Source organism: Thunnus thynnus, chromosome 20 (genome assembly GCF_963924715.1).
Source record: "Thunnus thynnus chromosome 20, fThuThy2.1, whole genome shotgun sequence".
Taxonomy (NCBI): Eukaryota; Metazoa; Chordata; class Actinopteri; order Scombriformes; family Scombridae; genus Thunnus; species Thunnus thynnus.
The window spans coordinates 8070131-8088377 of record NC_089536.1 but is presented as its reverse complement, the minus strand read 5'-3'; the positions used below and the strand labels follow the sequence as shown (position 1 = coordinate 8088377).

Here is an 18247-nt window from a genome sequence, read left to right as displayed (position 1 = left end):
CCAAAGTTCAGCAGCATGACAGATGAACTCTGGAGCTTGTTTATGTTTGTGTACCCCATTAAAAAAGTCAAACTTACATTGATGTTTACAAGCAGCAATGTGTAATAAATGGTCTCTGGCAGGATCTCCAAAGCAAGCAGCAAGCCATCAAACATTTCTTCATCTGAAATATGGCTGCACCACTATTTATGATGTGGATTTGGTTGCTGCAAATTTTACGAGACCAGTGAAATTGATGGATTGTGTAATATTTATAAGAATTATGAATTACCCCGGGAGCTGCCAGCTAGACCGGAGCAGATCAAACAAACAACCTGTTAACAATGACATATTGATATTGTTCAAATGTTGTACAAGTTTCATAGTCTCCTCTCACCCAAAATTATAACCTTAACTCCATTACAGATGAGGGATTGTGGGATATCCTAATCAAGGACATCCCGAAAGAAGTGACATCGCACACATTCAACATGGATATTCTGAAGCAAGGTGTCAGTTATGACTTCCGGGTAATAGGAGTGAACGATTACGGCTATGGCTCTCCAAGTCTACCCTCTCCTTCTATATCTGGTGAGTTTTCCTGTATTTTTTATATAAACCAGAGTCATTTACAGACTAAATTAAATTCCCTATAATTAATCAGACATCACAAAATTGTGGCCAGTTGAGTCTTACAAACATAAATTCCATTTTTTTTTTGTAATTTATCCAGCTCAAAAAGTGGCACCTTTCTATGAGGAGTGGTGGTTCCTGGTTGTGGTGGCTCTGGTGGGGCTCATCTTCATCCTGCTGCTGGTTTTCATTCTCATTATCAGAGGACAGAGCAAGAAGTACGCCAAGAAGTCCGAATCAGGTGAGTGCACACAATTGCACAATGAAATGGAGCATTTAACTTTAATTGAAACCTCCTACCACTGCTTCTAAGCCAGTGGTATGGAAGGCCAAGAATCTGATGACTTTTTCTCATAAAACAGTAACATATTATAAGGGGATTTAATGATTTGCAGTTTTGAAACACTGAGCAGTGAACTATTTTTGGAGGAGGGTAATATAAAAAAGGGAAAGTTCTACTGATTGGGAATGAATCAGATAATTGACCGAGTAGCGGGGGAACAAAAAGGCAGCGAAGGAGAGACGTAGGGAAGCAGGAGTAGGGGCCATACTTGTCCATTCAGCGGAGCTCTGACATCAGCGGGTATTTCCCTCAGCTCAGCAATTCTGCCATGGCTGTTTAGCTGCCAGGCAGGGGAGGGTAGGGGGTCCCTACGGGTCATTGCCCATCTTTCTGACTGACAGAGGAAAAACAAGAGGTTCCTTCTCACTCCAGCACAAAGACGCTCTCAAAGCCTCCATATCCCCCTCTAGGAATCTGGCCCGGGCCGCTGGACCTACCCAGTGGTTTTTCTTTTTCTGTGTGTTTGCATAACCACCAATTGACCTCAAGTAGCCCTGGAGCAACCGCGGAGGTCCCGGCCTTGCTCTGGTCCCCCATAAGTCTTAGGATAGTTGAAAGTGTTTTTAACCTATAACATGGCATGCAACAGCCCCTCCTAACATTAATCTAGTATAGAGCAGCATGGCAGGCCTGTCACTCTCAGTTTACAGTGTGAGCCGTTTGATCAATCCTGAGGGACACTTAGAGTCGAGGCAAAAAAATTGTGTTATTGCCCATTCATGCGTGATCCTCAGACAGTGTTTGCACAGAGAGGCACGCTCATATATCATATTCTGGTGTATTTTGCAGGTCAAGTTTTCCTACAGATTTGTCATTTGTACTCATGCATTCATGACCTTTGTCATTACACCTATACTGTAAAATTTTCCATCGCCATCCGTATCTATGGACGTCTATCTCTCAGTATCTTTAACCATCCTGATTGCTTCAGACTCATGTTTATATTATTTCCATCACATTCATCTTATTGACCTCAATGTGAAAGTTCACTTCTTTGAAGAGTGGCTCTAAAGTTAGACTGAAGTCATGAAAAATGAGGAATTGAGAGCTTACTCGATTCCCTGTAGACATAACTTGACTTAGTTTTGACTTGGTAAAGTCATGGAAAATAAATAGGACAGCAACAGGCAGACCACACATTACCACATTACCACATTACCACATTACCACACACCTTAAATGTGTATTAGGCCTGTGTATTAAAGCTATGTAACAAACACTATTAATACAGCTTTAAATGGAAAATGTTCCGATGCCATGTTATTTTAATAGTCAGCATTTTGGGACTTGAAAGGCTTGCAATTGACTCGGAACTTGATTATGCAGACTTGTACTTGTCCTCGAGATCTTGAGATATACCTCGAGACATAACAACATCTCTATAACCACGGTCTTTCTAAGAAATGATTCACTCATTCTTTTCTTCTTTCAATGGTGCACGCATACATGCTTATATAACAACATTGCTATTCATTCATTTGTCTATTTTTCACCCTTTAATTCATAACTTTACTCACTCACTCACTCACTCACTGATCAAACCATTGATCGGTTCCACTCAGCCTCCCAGACACTAACCTGTCTGTCTGTCTGGCCTGTGGTCACACAGTGTCTCTGTACGTGTGTCCAGGTAACAACTCCAACTGTAACGCCCTCACCCACGGAGACATGGTCAGCCTGGACGAAGGCCGTTTCCCCGCTCTGGAGCTCAACAACCGACGGCTGTCTGTGAAAAACTCTTTCTGTCGCAAGAACGGCGTCTACACCAGGTCAGTGATCAACATACTCACAGCTTATATACAACAGACAATGTAAAGTGCAAATGTTTGTACCAGACAAAACTTAATTTAGAGTGTAAATTAATTTAAATTACTCTCCCCCTGATAACTTGGACTTAAATCCTCCCTCCCTGCTATTTAAAAGTGGCATATAAACAGACTCGTTGCTGATTTTCTTTTAACGAGCTTCTGTATTTTAGTGAATCTCCAGCTGTAAGACATGCAGCATGCTGAGAACATGACCTTGTTTAAAGCCAATCATTCTGACTGACACCTGGGCTGAGAGCGCCGCAGGGACTGAGTCATGAGTCCAATTTTGGATCCGAGGGTACACTTTGCATAAGATCGTTAGTACCTGTTTAGGTAAAAGATGCTTTTAGAGACAGCCGCAGTCATGTTGTTGAGGACAGTTGAAAGATTTGAAGAGGCGTGTCGGCAGTGACTTTATTTCATATGGATATCATATCATTAGGTGACAGGTGCACTCGAAGAAGGGGATTAGCCTCCTCTGCGTGCGCATGAATCCGCACGTCCATGACGCGAAAAGTACATTGTTTTGTGTACGTACACGTGAGAATGGACGTGAGAGTTGTTTGGGTGTGCGCATCTGTACGTGTGCATGTGAGTGTGACCTTGAGGACAGATCAAAGAAGGCCCAGGTCTTTGAGGAGCTTCCAGGCAGCTTCCTATTATGTCTCTGTCTGGCTTGAAGGCAGAGCCTTGGAGTGAAAGAATGCACAGATGTACTTTCAGAATCAGCACTCTTTGAACTCAGCCCATAGCAGAGGACCCAAAATCCCAACACCTGAGCGTCCGATTATACATTAATGCCACATCTTGATCTCCGCTCTCAGAATACCAAACACGGGATAAAGTCCTCTGCCTTATACCAGGATCAGAAATCAAACGCTTTATTAATCCCGTTGTATTTGTTCTAATTCAGAGCTGTGTCAGACAGCAAATGCCATTTGTCCAGAGATTAACACAAAGGGGGGAAAATGCACTAAAGTAGATTCAATCACCATCACAAGAAAGTCAGTGCGGCTCTCTTTTAGTGACTGACAACTTAATGTGTCACTACTTAAACTGTCAATATGCCCGTAGCACTGTAAGGAGATTAAAGCTAATACTAAGAATTATTTGCAACGATTGAAGAAAGCTGGCTTTGACTCTGCATTTTGCTGAAATAGTAACACTTTCATACTCTATCTGTTCCACAGCACATAACTGGTTCTGTTAAATTATTATATGCTGTTACAGTTTATGTAAGACAACACTTTAAATCCACTCCGACAGCATATAAACTTCTACTTGGAGTCATTCAAAGAAGCCCGACTGCATATTTTGAGTCTGAGGTCTAACATCCAGAAGGTCAATGTTTTACTGCTGTTATGACAAAGAGGGAAGGATTAACAGCATCATTATTGTGTCTTTGTGGCATTGTAACATTCCCCTAGTTTGAAACCCACTTTGACAAACTGGTTTGGGGTTTAAGGAGGTCTTGGTGAAGTAATGTAGTGTAGATTAACATGGTTTTAAACACTCTTGAGTGACAAAGCTCTTGAACACTTCAGACATGTTAATGAGTCCCTACAGGCGATTGTAGCAAAAGGAGAGCCTGGTAATGAGTAAAGACCGGGGGCAGATTTGATTTCACCCCCTGGTTCTCATTTCTTACCCGATGTGCCGCTGACTGGATTTTGCTGCGAGAGGATTAAGTGGACCCTTCTCTATCCTAGTGAGAGAGCTGATAAATAATTTACGCCTCACTCAACAGTGTGTGAGAGTCAAGGAGAAGGGGTGAAAGTGGGCTGAGCTTCCTCTATGTTTTTAAACAGGCAGTTTATCATAATGTCCCTGTAGGCTCACAATAGCATTTCTTCACATCGGCTCCAGCTCTTTGTTCGGTTGTGTTACAAAGGGGGCTCGCTGCAAGGACTGCTGAGGAATGCAAGTTGATAAAGGTTACAGTGCAGAGTCCTCTTGAGAATAAGTGGAGATAGTACTTCAGAAATGTGATTAAGACTTTGTTGTGAAGTTTTCTGAGCTGGACTGAATCTTAGAAAAAAAAAAAATTTTTCTCTGCAATTATTGAAAAAGTCATTCCGCACTTTCACTCAGGTGTTGATGGCAAGACAGCTCATAAATGCCGTTGTTTTTTATCTTGCTGCAAGTATAATCTGAGAGGTTTTAGATAAGACAACAACAACAGAGTATTCAAAAATGTGTTTTAATGCTTAAACATTTATCCAATTAATTAATTAATTAATTAATCAAGCAGAAGAAAATGACTCAACAGCTATTAAAACATGTCTAACTTTTTTTATGCTTTATGATCATTCATTTACTTCATTAATGATGCCATTACTATCATCACAACCCCCCAATTCATCATGTTTTAACAGTCTAGGTATAGTAGTGTGAACTCTAATCATTAAAAGAAAATGATTGTAAAAGAGTAGAACAAGAAAAGTTAAATTAATAAAAAAAAGAAAAATACAGTGAAACCCCGCAAGCATTTAAATGGAATATATACACATATATACACATACTTATTCACATCATCTGTATCTTCCATACATACTCTTTCCATAAGTGTGAAGCTGTTGTTTCGGTGTATGTGTGCCCGTACAAATGTCTTTTCATTCATCAGTATCACGTTCTACATTTTTGATTTACTACAGTTTGTTCTTTTTAACAGCCGTCATGTCCTGGGAAATTATTATAATTGGCATTTTAAAGAGTAAATCTGATTTGTGTAATGTAAAGTAGGAGATTAGCACACATTGAGACTAATTATTCACTGCAGCTGTAATGTGTTTAATATGATGTTGTTTACTGGAATTGCCCAGTTAAATTATGCTTTGTGAGTTTTCAATAATGCATTAAATTTTACTCCTGGTTATGCTGGTAGACACAGAACAGGGAGATCTAATCTGTTTCACATGAGGGTTGTATCCTTAGTGGTGAGTGTACTGCATCTCTATCAGAAAAAGGAGGAGTGTCCAAATTTTAAGTTGTCAGCAAAGCCAGATAAAATGTCTGCACAGACTGAGACACTCAAACTCTGATAAACATCCTCAGACATGCACATAAACAGAGAAAGTCTGGATATCACACAATTAGCCAAACTGTAATACATTGTACATCAATAGCTCTTAAATGAATTAACTCTAATCTAGTTTGATATAACTCATCAAGTGTAATTTAATTACAGATTGCTTTGTGATTTCCCTGTGGAGATTTTCCATTTTGTCCACACCACAGTCAAAATACCACCCCTGTGAAAACTGTTGGAATTTGCCCACAACATTTTTGAGATGCTTTCAAAATATATTTATTTGGAAAATACTTATGCAAATGCGGTTTTGACGTGTAAAGCGGCTGTGTGTGCTGCGGCAGCTCCGCTGGCAACAACTGGCGGCTGATACTGTGGCCTGGAAAGTCAACAGGAGTCAGTATGTCCCAGTAGTCTCAGCCAAACCAGCACCAATCAGCAGAAACAGATGGGTGTTTGTTTAGCAGGACAGTGGAAAGTACGGAGGAGCTTAGGCACAAGAGCCTTTCTTCCTCTCATATTTACTTAAAGAACCCCTGACTAGAGCTCACCATTTTAGGAAATGTTTTTCCAGTATTTTATCTTTCTTTAGACTTTCTCTTTTAGCTTTCAGGTTCACTTAACGCTTCGCTTTGACCTTATTCTCACTTCGCACTCCCTTCAAGGACCTTCCCTTTGCTCAGTTCCATCACTTACGCTCTTTAAACGTACACCTCAGTGGCATATTTGATCGCTGCAGCATGCCACTGACAGTTTAATCCATGCAATCATTCATGCAGGCTGTGATAACATTTGCCAGAGAGCAAAGCCTGAGGCTGCCATTTGTTTGATGACCCCTTGAGCGCCGCAAGAGTTCAGTTTATAATTTAGTCACAAGGGCCCAGTGGTTTGACATTCCTTCAGCCCACAGTGAGGAGTGAATCAGGAGGAATTATTCATTTCAGGAGACACTGACTGTAGGCAACCATCTCATGAGTGTCCCATGATTCTCATCAAGCTGCACAGACCGACAGTGATACATGTGAGCTTCAAAGGAAGTGTTCACTTTTGCTCCTCAGATATTTGGGGAAATTGAGATAAGCCTAGAGTTATTGCACGGCTTAATTTGCCTGTTTATCAGAATCTGCTTGTTTTCTTGATTAAATACGGAAGATCTTGCGATTTGAAAAGTATAATTATGACAACATGAGTGTGATTTGCTAAGTTTTGGCCTTTGTCTCTAATAGTTCTCTCTAATACTCTCTCTAATAGTAGTTAGAAGATGGGTATAGCATCCAACAAACGTACCCTGCTGGAATTGAACTGAGGATGTTGTGATTGCATGGACATCCGAGACCACAGGGACACATTTAGCCAGCTCAACAGTTTACCCAGATGATCTAAACTACTTTATCTAAAGCTAAAACTGAAAGAGAGCGCTCCTGAAATGCTGTAATAATTGCAGAAGGAAATTGTGCATGCACCGTTATAGGAAGGTTAAAGTTGAAATAGCAAGTTAGTCTGTAATCTGTGATGGATGTTTACAACAAACAGTATGGTAAACATTTTCTTCTAAATACATTTGGATAACCTGGCAGTTTGTTTAACCTCCCCACCCCAAATCTTAGCAATTATGTTTATGTTATTATTACTGATCTATGAACTATGAATATAAGACCCCATCCTTAGATTTTTAAGGGTTATGAAATGTCTAAATGATGTACGGGTCGATAAAATTCTGTAGTGAAGGAGAGTAACCATCTGAATTATTCTGATTGTTTGCCTTTATCCTTTACCCAGGTCTCCTCCCAGGCCCAGCCCAGGCAGTCTCCACTATTCAGACGAGGACGTCAGCACAAAGTACAACGACCTGATCCCTGCAGAGAGCAGCAGCCTGACTGAGAAACCCTCAGAAATCTCAGACTCACAGGTGCAGTAGCAACATCTGTAGTTTATACTCCATCGTGTATGGTTTCTCTATGTAAAAAGCTCACTATCTGTCTGCATAAAGTGTGTATATGTTATATATTCGTCGATGTGCTCACACTGTCATCTCCTTGAATACCTCAGGAATTCGGCTTTGCATTGTTGGCTGTACCGTGTGTTGTGTCAGTTCATAATATGGTGTCCTTTCTCTGTCATTCACCTGAATGCGTTTGGCCTGCAGAGCTCATAAGATATAGCTACAGTAATGCACAAGGAGAGATGAGAGATTAATGACTCTGAACACTGGCGGCAAAGCAGTTTTCAGACCAGGCAGTGACCTGTGGAGAATGTCACTCTGAGAACATCCACCTGAGATCCAGGCCACTGCACTCAGCCACAGCACTTGTTATGTAAGACGGCGAGCGCAGATGCACTCTACAAAATTTATTTTAGAGCTAGTTACGTATTGGAATTTGCTGCTCAGGCCAGGCAGCCTATCCAACTTTCCTACTGGATTCAGTCAGTCAGGTCAGTAAAAATCATCTCATGAGGAAAACCACTGAATACTGTATTGGCTTTATTACTGTGGCTCTTCTTCTGCAGCAGAGCCTAGCCTTATAAGCATTGTGAGCAGTCAGAAATGATAGTTTTTAACGTATTTTGAATGTATTTGAAAGTATTTTCTGTCTAAACAGATACTATCAAGACTGATAAAAGACTAAAAACTATCGCTAGAATGTCTTTTAACTCGTGGCCTTTTCCATGTGCCGAGCCAAACTGCTTTTGCCCAGTAAGTGAGTTTAATCGATGAATTGTGCCTTTCACTCCGTCTGTCTCTATCTTTCCATTGATCAGTCTGTGTGCCGCTCACCCTCATGTGTCTGATTCCCTCACTGTTGTCTTTTTCATTTCAGGGTTTTATTCACCCCTGTTCTTTGATCTGAATAATTTTGTCCCAGATGTCTTATATGCATATGTTTTTTTTCTGTTTTTGTTTATGTCACCCAATTCCCTAGCTCTCTGTGAAACATCTTTGCGGTCCGCAGTCTGGTTTTGATCATAGTCAGATGAAAGCATCGGGGGGGGAAGTGGTCCCGAATCTCCTCGGTTTCAGCCTTCCTTCAGTGTTTTCTTTCATCTAGGAATTCTTTACTCTAGGCATTTCCCAAACTATCTCGGAACATCTCTTAGCTAAAAACGTCCCCGGTGTCAGTGCCACAGCCAAAAATCTCTCCTCACCTGGTCTTATCGGCACCTAAGTCCTATTTCCAGATCAAATGAAAATCTCCCTACAATGAATCGCTACAGACAGGACCTTTCGCAGCATGATAACATCCTCTCAAATGAAGCATTTCGACATTTCATCACCTGTCTGACATATCTACCGTTCGCACTTGTGCATTGTCAAACATGGCCCTAATGCAGTGACTGCCCCCCCCCCTTCAGCCTGAGATGACGACGCCTGCCTGATGCCACACTGCACATTCAGCCTTTGGCTTTGATGGGCTAAAACACACAGAGCCGTGCCTGTTAGCCCAGGGTTCCGCTGCCATACCCCTGACAGGCCACCATATCAGCACCCAATGGTGCTTCAGAGAAATCCAGGAATGCTCTTTGAAGTTTTATTGAGCAGATAACTTCAAGCTATCAGTATGACATTGTGCTGTCTGTCCTCTTTAATCCCTGGGGCCTCCACCAGCAGGTATAAGTTGACTATTGTACTCCTCCTCAAGAGGGGATTTGGGCGAAGCTAACATTGACTTGGCAAGGCAACAAGGCCACCATTACTGCTGTGCTCCCCTGCAGGTAGAGACCCATTGACTTTTCTTTCTTTATAATACAGGCTTTCTCATTTACCAAGGTTGTCTTTGTCTGTCATATGAGGCTGAAGCCAGTCGAAGACAGATGATCTCATCTCTGAGTCAGAGATAAGATAGTAGATTATACTCTCTGCAGAGTGGCATTCCGTGGGAGAGAAATGAAAATGTCTGCTTTCTCTTCTCGCATGCTCTCTCTCTCTCTCTCTCTCTCTGTCTATCTCTCTCTTTCTCCACCCTTACCCTCCCTGTCTTTTTGGCTACTGTAGCTTTTTTTGGCTGAGGCTCAACTGAGAATACTGTCTGTAATGTTTGGATTGTCTCTAGTGACAACGCACCGCTTTGTTTTGACTGACCCGGCCTGAAGTATGATGTCACAGCCTACAAGAAAGGGAAAAGTCATGACCATGAATAAATTAGATTTTGTTTTTTAATAATTTTATGGCATCGATTCATACGCTACTACAGGGTAGAGGAGAGAGACCGGCGACGGTGGGTGAAAGGAGTGAGATGAAAGCTAGCCACAAACTCATGCAGTCCCTTAAACTAAAGAGGGGTGACGAATTAAAGGAAACGTTCCACCCCCCCCCCAAAAAAATGAGTCGAGAAACATAATGAGCACACATGCTTACCGTCATTATAGTCCACCAGTCTGGGACAGCACTAATTCCCCACAAAATCTCAAATCCCTTTTGATTATAATTGTTCTGATGACGCAACATACATTAGTGGTAGGGATAGGGATAGGAGCTGCTAAGGAGGCCCTACATCCCTGTTTTAATGATGACAAAATCAACTTCATTTGGATGTAACAGGAATTTCAGGACGCCAAAAACACAGCTGCATCTTCCTGTTTCTATTTTTTTTTTCTCCCTTCTACACAGAAACTGCTTAAGACAGTACAAAAATGTTCATACTGTGAAAATGTTGGGACTTTTTAATCCCCCTCCAGACCCACATATAGTGTTATTGTCTTTGTTTCTGGAGACCCCCACTGTGTTCACTTCATCAATGAGAGTGACATAGACAAGCCCCCCCCTTTTCTCCCCCTCCTTTCTGCAATAATCCATAACCGGAGGACAAAGGACTGACCCACTCTGTGGTATTAGGGTATGCATCAATTGTGGGGGGGGGATGGGGACCCAGCTAGCCGGGAGATTGTTGTTCCAGTCTCATGCCATCATATAAACCATAGTATGATTTATAGTTATTTACAAAGCATTTTAACACTTGGTTAATCATGAAGTGCTTTGTGGAGCAACTTGAGGCACCAATGCAGAGGAAAAAAAAAGAATAGGAGATGACAGCATATGGCATTTTCAGCTGAACTCTTTCCAGGCTGAGGTCAAAGGTCAAAGTTCTTTCAGATAGTTTGTCTCAACACGTTTATTTGCCAATAATGATCAAATTATCTCCAACAAATACTGCAAGACATTTTTACCCATATTTGAAGCACTTCCACTGTCTGATTTTCCCCTTTTTTCCATCTCTCACATTGTTTTCCCTCCTAAGTTGTCAGCGATTATAAACAGGAATACAGGAAAACTTTATTATGCTGATTATAAAATAAACTGTCAAGAGGTTTCCACAGTTAATTGGACCGATTTCTTAATCTCTCTCTCTGCCTAATTTAACATCATAATGATGAAAACATGTTTAATAATTGACACTCGCGGGCTGGTATGTGTCTGTCTTACACATATCCTTGCATAAATAAGATGGTGGTTTCCCTTGAGGCTGAGGTGCAATGCTGCATTTCATGCCTAAAGTCTATTTCTTTCACAGCATTCAGCTCTAGTAATTAGCTTGTAATGAGTTGAAGTAAGGAGCTGTGTCACAGGCTGTGTTGCCCCAGAGGCAAAATTTCAAGCATCTCTGTCTCCGCTGTAGGTTCCTCAACTGGATCCTTGAGTTATTTCTGTTTTTAGTCTGCTGTTGAACCAAAAGCAAAAGGAGGCATGAGTGGATTAGAGTATACTTGTATGTAGATGATTTCAAGAGTCAGAACATCTGTTGCACACACTCCACAGCCGCAGGAATAGGACGCAATTCACTTTGTCAACACTTGGTCTGCACTCAGTCTTTTCCCACTTCTACACACACACACACACACACACACACACTCAAACACACACAACCATGCTTTGTGTGGTGTTTCATCTCTCAATGCAGTGTTAATTCTTTCAGAGTGAGGTAATACCACTTGAAGTGGCTCAGCATGCCTTGTTGGTCCACTGTGAATGGATCTTGTTATTGTGTTGTTGTGTTGCTAAACGCGATGGCATGATGGGAATGCTTTTCAACGCTAGCTGGCCTTAAGTGTTTAAAGCTAGGTAACAGCATTAAAGAAAATGGACACAAACACACACAGCCAATGATGCATCTGACTCTCCTTATTGAGAGAAACAACAACATAAAAAGAAAGTAGGATCATTGTGATCAACTTCCGAATGTTGAGGGAAACTTTTCTGTGCACAAAATCTGCCTTTGATTTATTTGTGGTAAAGGAAGAGCAGGGGGGGGAGAGGGGATCACTCTCCTTTGTTTAGAAACAAAAAGGATCAAAACTGCGGGACCTTTTCCTTATAATTCAACACAAGCAATGTATGTTTGTACATTTATAAACTCTACTGACAAGTAAAAAAGGAAAATCCTTTATATATGGGGGTTTTGGCATAGGTGACATGAACCATGTTGAGGCATGGAGGAAATCTGAGCCTACCGACATATGTATCACATATGTGCTGTGCAATATTCAGCATTAGAGCTGTGCTCCGGAGCGTATCCTCCGAGTGCGTGCCAGCGCCCATGTTCTTGTGTAAGAAGATAGAACATGATAATATGAGGGATTTTGTAATACACCTAATTCATACTTCAGGCAGCCTCTTTGGGAAATGATCCAGCAACAATTTTTGGCAAAGTTGACTGTACAATAGTTCATTGTGAGGCAGGTGATTAATAACAGGCTAGCTGGTCAATTGGCAGCTTGCTTTCATGGCGATTAGTTGACCATGAGCATTTCCCACTGAGCGCTCAATGATCACTTTGCTTCCTGTTTGACATGTGGAATGTTACTTGAACACAATAGTGTTTCCAGCCCAGTCTGCATCCAGGTAGTGGGTCAGGGATGAGAATGTGTGGAGGATTATTGTTATTTCTCTACAGATGGCTTAACAGACTTCAAACTGACTCGAAACATAAAGAACAACAATTCTACTTCCCTCTCAATGAGCTCCTAAAATCACACTTTCTTTTGAAAATGCACTGCAGAATCTTTTTTTTCTACCTTTTGTTAGCTTTTCACACTATTCACACAGACTGACACAAAGGATCATTACATACCTTATGTACACATATTTCTAGTATTATCATCGTCATTTCTGGGCCATTTTAATCATTCTGTTATGGTGATGTACTGTAAAACCCATTGTTCTGTTCACCCATAGGAGGCGCTGGTGTTTTCATATGGGACAGGTGGTCTACATACACTTCCACTGCATTTGGTGAGGTTCCTGTGGCTGCCTGCTTTGAATGTTTGTAGCCCGATAGGTGACTGGTTCCTATTGCTAGTTCCCATCCAATCCTCTCCCTCTGATTCCCATTCTAGGTTTTATGTGGTACAATGAGCTATACAACACCTAACCCCGTCTTGCTGGTGTGGTGTGGATACAAAGATCGTATATCCTGAATATATATAGATGATCCAGTGACTGATTGCTTTAAATCCTAAAGATAATTTGACCTTTGCCATCTTGTGTTGATGGTCCGTTTACAATGCACGTTTCAGTAACAAGTCATCCTTCCATAATCATGCTTTGACCATCTTTGATCATTCTTGGTGTCCGTGTGTACTTGTGATGTGTTGTAAATGTAAGTGCGTGCGTGTATGTGTGTGTGCGTGCGTGTGTGTGTGTGTGTGCATGTTGTTTAGGTAGGGATGATTCTGAACTGATGATGATTCAGAGTAATTCAATAACTTCATGTTCATTTACATTTATAGCTTCTGCAACTCTAACTGCTCCACATGGAAACACTGCAGAATCATCCCATGCTAACCTCATAAATCAATATCTCTTCTTCTTCTTCTTTCTTTCACAGGGCAGCGACAGTGAGTATGAGGTGGACCCCAACCGACAGAAGACCCACTCCTTTGTCAATCACTACATAAGCGACCCCACTTACTACAACTCCTGGCGCCGCCAGCAGAAAGGCATATCCCGCGCGCAGGCCTACAGCTACACAGAGTCCGAGTCAGGCGACCCGGATCATTGCGCCCCGCCGCCGCTGCCTCCTCTACCTCCGCTGCCACCCCAGCTCAGTTCACCTAGCCCCCAGCCTCAGCAGGCCCAGGGACAACCCCAGGGCCAAGGCAGCCTGTTCAGGCCCAAAGGTAGCCGGACTCCCACCCCCTCCCAGCAGAGCTCCAACCCCCCCAGCCAGCACAGCACCCTCTACAGGCCCCCCAGCAGCCTAGCCCCTGGCTCACGGGCCCCCATTGCTGGCTTCTCCTCCTTTGTGTGAAAAATGCTGAAAAGGACATAGAGATTTCTGGAAATATCTACCCAACTTGTGTTGAAAAAAAAAAAAACACAGCATTGCATAAAGCGCAGTCAACCGAATCAAGTCATTTATGCTTCTCTTTCATTTGATTACTTTTCCTTTTATCTTTTTCTTTTTTTTTTTTTTTTTTTTGTTAATGTTATCTTTCTTAGGTCAGCCTTGATACATGCGAAACAACACTATGAGACTTTTTGGAGCACTTTTTTTTTTTTTTGTCTAATGCGTGGAAGTGTGCCAGTGTAGACTTTGATTTCTCTCACCAGTTAATGAAATACTCTGCAATATCTATTCAGTTTTATTTTGCTATTTGAACTATTTGCATGACTTTTTCTTATCATTTAATTCCTCCCTTTTCGGTTTCTTTTCTTTGAACACATTCAAATCTCTTTGATTCTGTACAAAGTCACAAGAATCTTTGAAAACACACATATTAATATATATATATAGTAGATGTACCTATCGAGTCAGTGCGGACTCTGCATTGATGGAGACTGATATAACAAGATGACGGAGCCATATTGTGGAAGTGAAAGGACACGTTTTCGTTTGAAATGATGGGAAGATGAACTGGATGTAAAAAAACAAACAAACAAAAAAAAAAGGAACTGATGAAAGACAGACGTGGATGTTGAATTCATGCCAAATCGAACAAATTTTAATGTGTTGGCCAGGAGAGTTTTTAGCGGACATTTGAGCAACAATCACACGTTTCCATGGAAACAGCTCACTGGTCAATAGCACACTAAATACATGGAAAAGTCGGACAACATTCGGCCACGGCAGGTCGAATGTCAAAGACTGTTCTGTGCCTGAAGGATCATGCGGATATATGAAATGGGTGTATATCTGTTAAAGTGAAAGTGTAAAAGTCTTTTTTTGTGAGTGTGTAATCAGTGGATCAACGATGCCTTGATAGAGAAACACTCATTTATGATATGTGGCACCAATTGTGACTGAACTGCTGACAGTGCCCTTGATTGTGGCATCGTAATGGCTGGCCTCGCGCTACAAGAGCCTTCTTTTAATCTTGACAGATGTGGGCTGTGAATTAATTTGCATACACAACTCATGTTTTTTTTTTTTTTTTCCACCCTTTGCTGGCTCACATAAACACACATCAGTCTCATTCTGCACATGTCTACTGAAATGCTTTGAAATGGGCACAGCTGCTTACCCTGCTCAAATGTTAGCAGTGTGATTTTTGACAAGAAACAAAGAGGATTTCTTTTCCTGATTCTTTCCCCGCTGGTATAACTCTTCTCTGTCACTGACCACTATCACGGGGCAGCGCTGAGTCTGCGCCAAGAGATGATGTCATTGAATTGCCTCACCTCTTTCCCTTTTGTGTAATCAACCACTCTGTACTATTCAGGTGTGACTGTATCGTCCCAAATGCTAATGTGTGTGTGTGTGCGTGTGTGTGTGCGCATGTGATTACACTTTTTCGTGAGTAAGCTTTACAGATCATTCACTGTGTGTCTGGTTATAAAGAGATTGTCCTGCAGCAACTGTAAACCTGCCTGGAGTAACGCCACAGAGAGTTGGCGCCATCCAGCCGCCTGTCAGGTGCACTCATAACGCTATAGTGAAGACTCAGTGGTGTGTTCCTAGTTTCCATAGTTCCAAAAACAAACAAAAAAAAAAAGGAAAAAAATGTCATTCTACTTATTTTCTTCTCTGTGGGGTGATTTCATTGTACGCAACAAAAGCTTATCATGCAGAATCTGAATGAATATATGATCACAGTACATTTCTGAAATAAATTATTTTTCAATGTTAGCGATTCTGGTGCTCAATTGCAAACTGGACAAGGGAGATGGGAGATGGGGAAGAGTGAAAATGCTGGGCTAAATAAAACTGGAGTAAGGCCGCTAAAGAGAGAAAGAAAGGAGAATTGAATGGGGATAAGTTGTGATTAATGCTGACGTGGAAATTCTAATTATATGACTATTTTAGAGAGACTAGATCTTGGATTTTGTTGCAATGGAACATCATCAAGTCAAAAAACTTTGTTGGCAAATCAAATACTAAAAGAATGACTTTGCTGATACGTTTCAGTTCAAAGTTTTTAATGAGTGCTGTATGTCATTCATTCATTTTTTTTTACATTAAGTTATCTTGGATTATAAGTAAAACCAGTCTGTTGCTTGTCAAGCTGTTTTGATCAATTCAGTCTAAATATAAATACTGTTTGTTATATTAAAAGCTCAGCAACCAGCTATATGTGACAAAGTCATCGCATCGTAATTATTTATGTGGATTTTGCTGTCTTTCAGTAAGCTTTTAGCTAAGAAGTAACACGTCTTATGTCACGGCTGAGCAAATGCACAGTTTATTGCAGATAGAATACCTTGGAGCATATAACATGTATCATTGTGCAAGTATAATATACAAGTGCAATGGTTTAGTATCTGATAAACCTTCAAACATGTCTCATTTAGTCCTCAAACTTAGACAAACTGGACTTTTTGGTTTGTATTTCAGCTTCTCACGGGTAATTATAGCAAAATGTCCACACCAGTATTTAGTCTGAACATAGCAAACAAGTAAACAATGAAAGTCTTACATGCACAGGATATCATATCATGTTTATCACATCAACTTTGATCACAATCAAATCAGAACAAAAATCATGTTACATTTAGTGACATGTCATAAAAACATATATGGAAAATATAAAACATGCAAAAATGCTAGTGTGAATAACGTGTCGGCGGTGCTCTGTGTTTAAATGTTTGTGTTGGATTAGTCAGTGGCCAATTAGTTGATGAAATTCTACTTAACCTTAGGTCTATTAAGGGCATCAATAAATTGGATCAGTGCAGATGCTGTGAAATCCTGTTATTTGGTTACAAATGTCCCCTCCTGACTTTTTCATCTTTTTTCTCCACTCCTTGAAAATCATTCACTAGCTCATCATTTCTTCTTTTACCAACTAAACTGTCTCTGCTGGACCTTTCAACCCATCATATTAAGGGATACCTGGAGTTAAGGGATACCCCTGTTAGTAACGGTGGAACAGAAATGTTTTTTTTAAAAATAGGAACTAAACTAACACACATATACATGCATGACAGAAGTACATGTACAGTATCAGATGGTGTTAGATGCTAATTGGATCACAGTCAACTTGATCCAGGGCTAACCTACTAAACACATAGGCATGAGAAGAGAGGAGATTAGATGGGATGGAACAGGGAATTGGAACGAGCACATCCAGAGCGCTAATCCCTTTTTTGAAAACACATGGGAAATTTCTCTCCAACAGAAGAATCACAGACAGGAAGGTATTTCACTCGCTGAAATGTTCATTTCCTTCTCTCTCCCTCAGGAAATGAATGACAGAGTAAAGAGTGAGCTGGTGGTCCCTGTTAAAAAGGGAGCCCAAGGTACTAAATAGCCCTGATGAGCTTTGAGAACCCACGGTTGGGATATTAAAGGATTCAGACAGAAGGTGTAGTTCAAAGGAGTTGAAACCCTGAATTTAATTGCCTCATTTGTGAGCTTCACTGAGGGTGGTTTGGGGATTTGAAGAGGATATACTGGCAGTTGGAGAAAGGATACTAATTTGAGAAAGGGGATGTTCCCTGAGCGCTGTTCACGAATGCCTTTGTAATGTGCTGTTTGGTGGATGCCTAAAATTGGTTTCTAACTTAATGTGCATTATGATAAAGAACCCAAAAATGATGCTGTGTGCTCATAACCATGTTGGCGAGTCCATTCGCCCTAGCCAACTTCAATCTCACTCTTCTTGCAGTTTGGACAGACTCTACTTTCCACAGTATGTGGTTTGGTTCAGGCAAGATTTAATTAGAGATGTGAGGCAACTGGAAATTGTGACATAAATTGCTGAAATTGTTGAAGTCATATTTGGTCACAATTGTTTCTATGCCATTTGGAGTTATCCCTGCGTTGGTTTGTTGTTGTTGACAAGAAAGTATCTCATGTCCCAATTTCTTACTGTAGCCTTTCCAGGCTGTATGCATTACATAACGCATAAGACAAAGCCACACAAGGAAGTAATAACTGAATAAGGGGCCCACTTCAGGGTAATGCGTCATCAAAGATTTGTGTTCCTGCACAACCTCACTGAAGTTCTGAGGCAACCAAACAGAGCTGCCATAAAACACTTCACCACTAATTGGTCCATCGTGTAACAATATAAGACCTGATG

The 18247-nt window shown here is 41.1% G+C and overlaps 1 protein-coding gene across 6 annotated transcripts in view; it reads left to right on the top strand.

The window, feature by feature from the left end:
• Positions 1-15852, top strand: part of sdk2b (sidekick cell adhesion molecule 2b) — a 275926-nt gene extending 260074 nt beyond the window's left edge. For 2 of the 6 annotated variants that reach the window (XM_067576685.1, XM_067576683.1), the window contains exons 41-46: positions 406-570; positions 713-853; positions 2565-2724; positions 7571-7700; positions 12960-13016; positions 13612-15852. In XM_067576685.1, the coding sequence (XP_067432786.1) occupies positions 406-570; positions 713-853; positions 2565-2724; positions 7571-7700; positions 12960-13016; positions 13612-14034 (1076 nt within the window). In that variant the 3' untranslated portion in view covers positions 14035-15852. The remainder of the gene's footprint in view (positions 1-405; positions 571-712; positions 854-2564; positions 2725-7570; positions 7701-12959; positions 13017-13611) is intronic. The other 4 variants (XM_067576688.1, XM_067576687.1, XM_067576684.1 and 1 more) reach the window with 3 other exon arrangements.
• The last annotated feature ends 2395 nt before the right edge of the window (positions 15853-18247 follow it).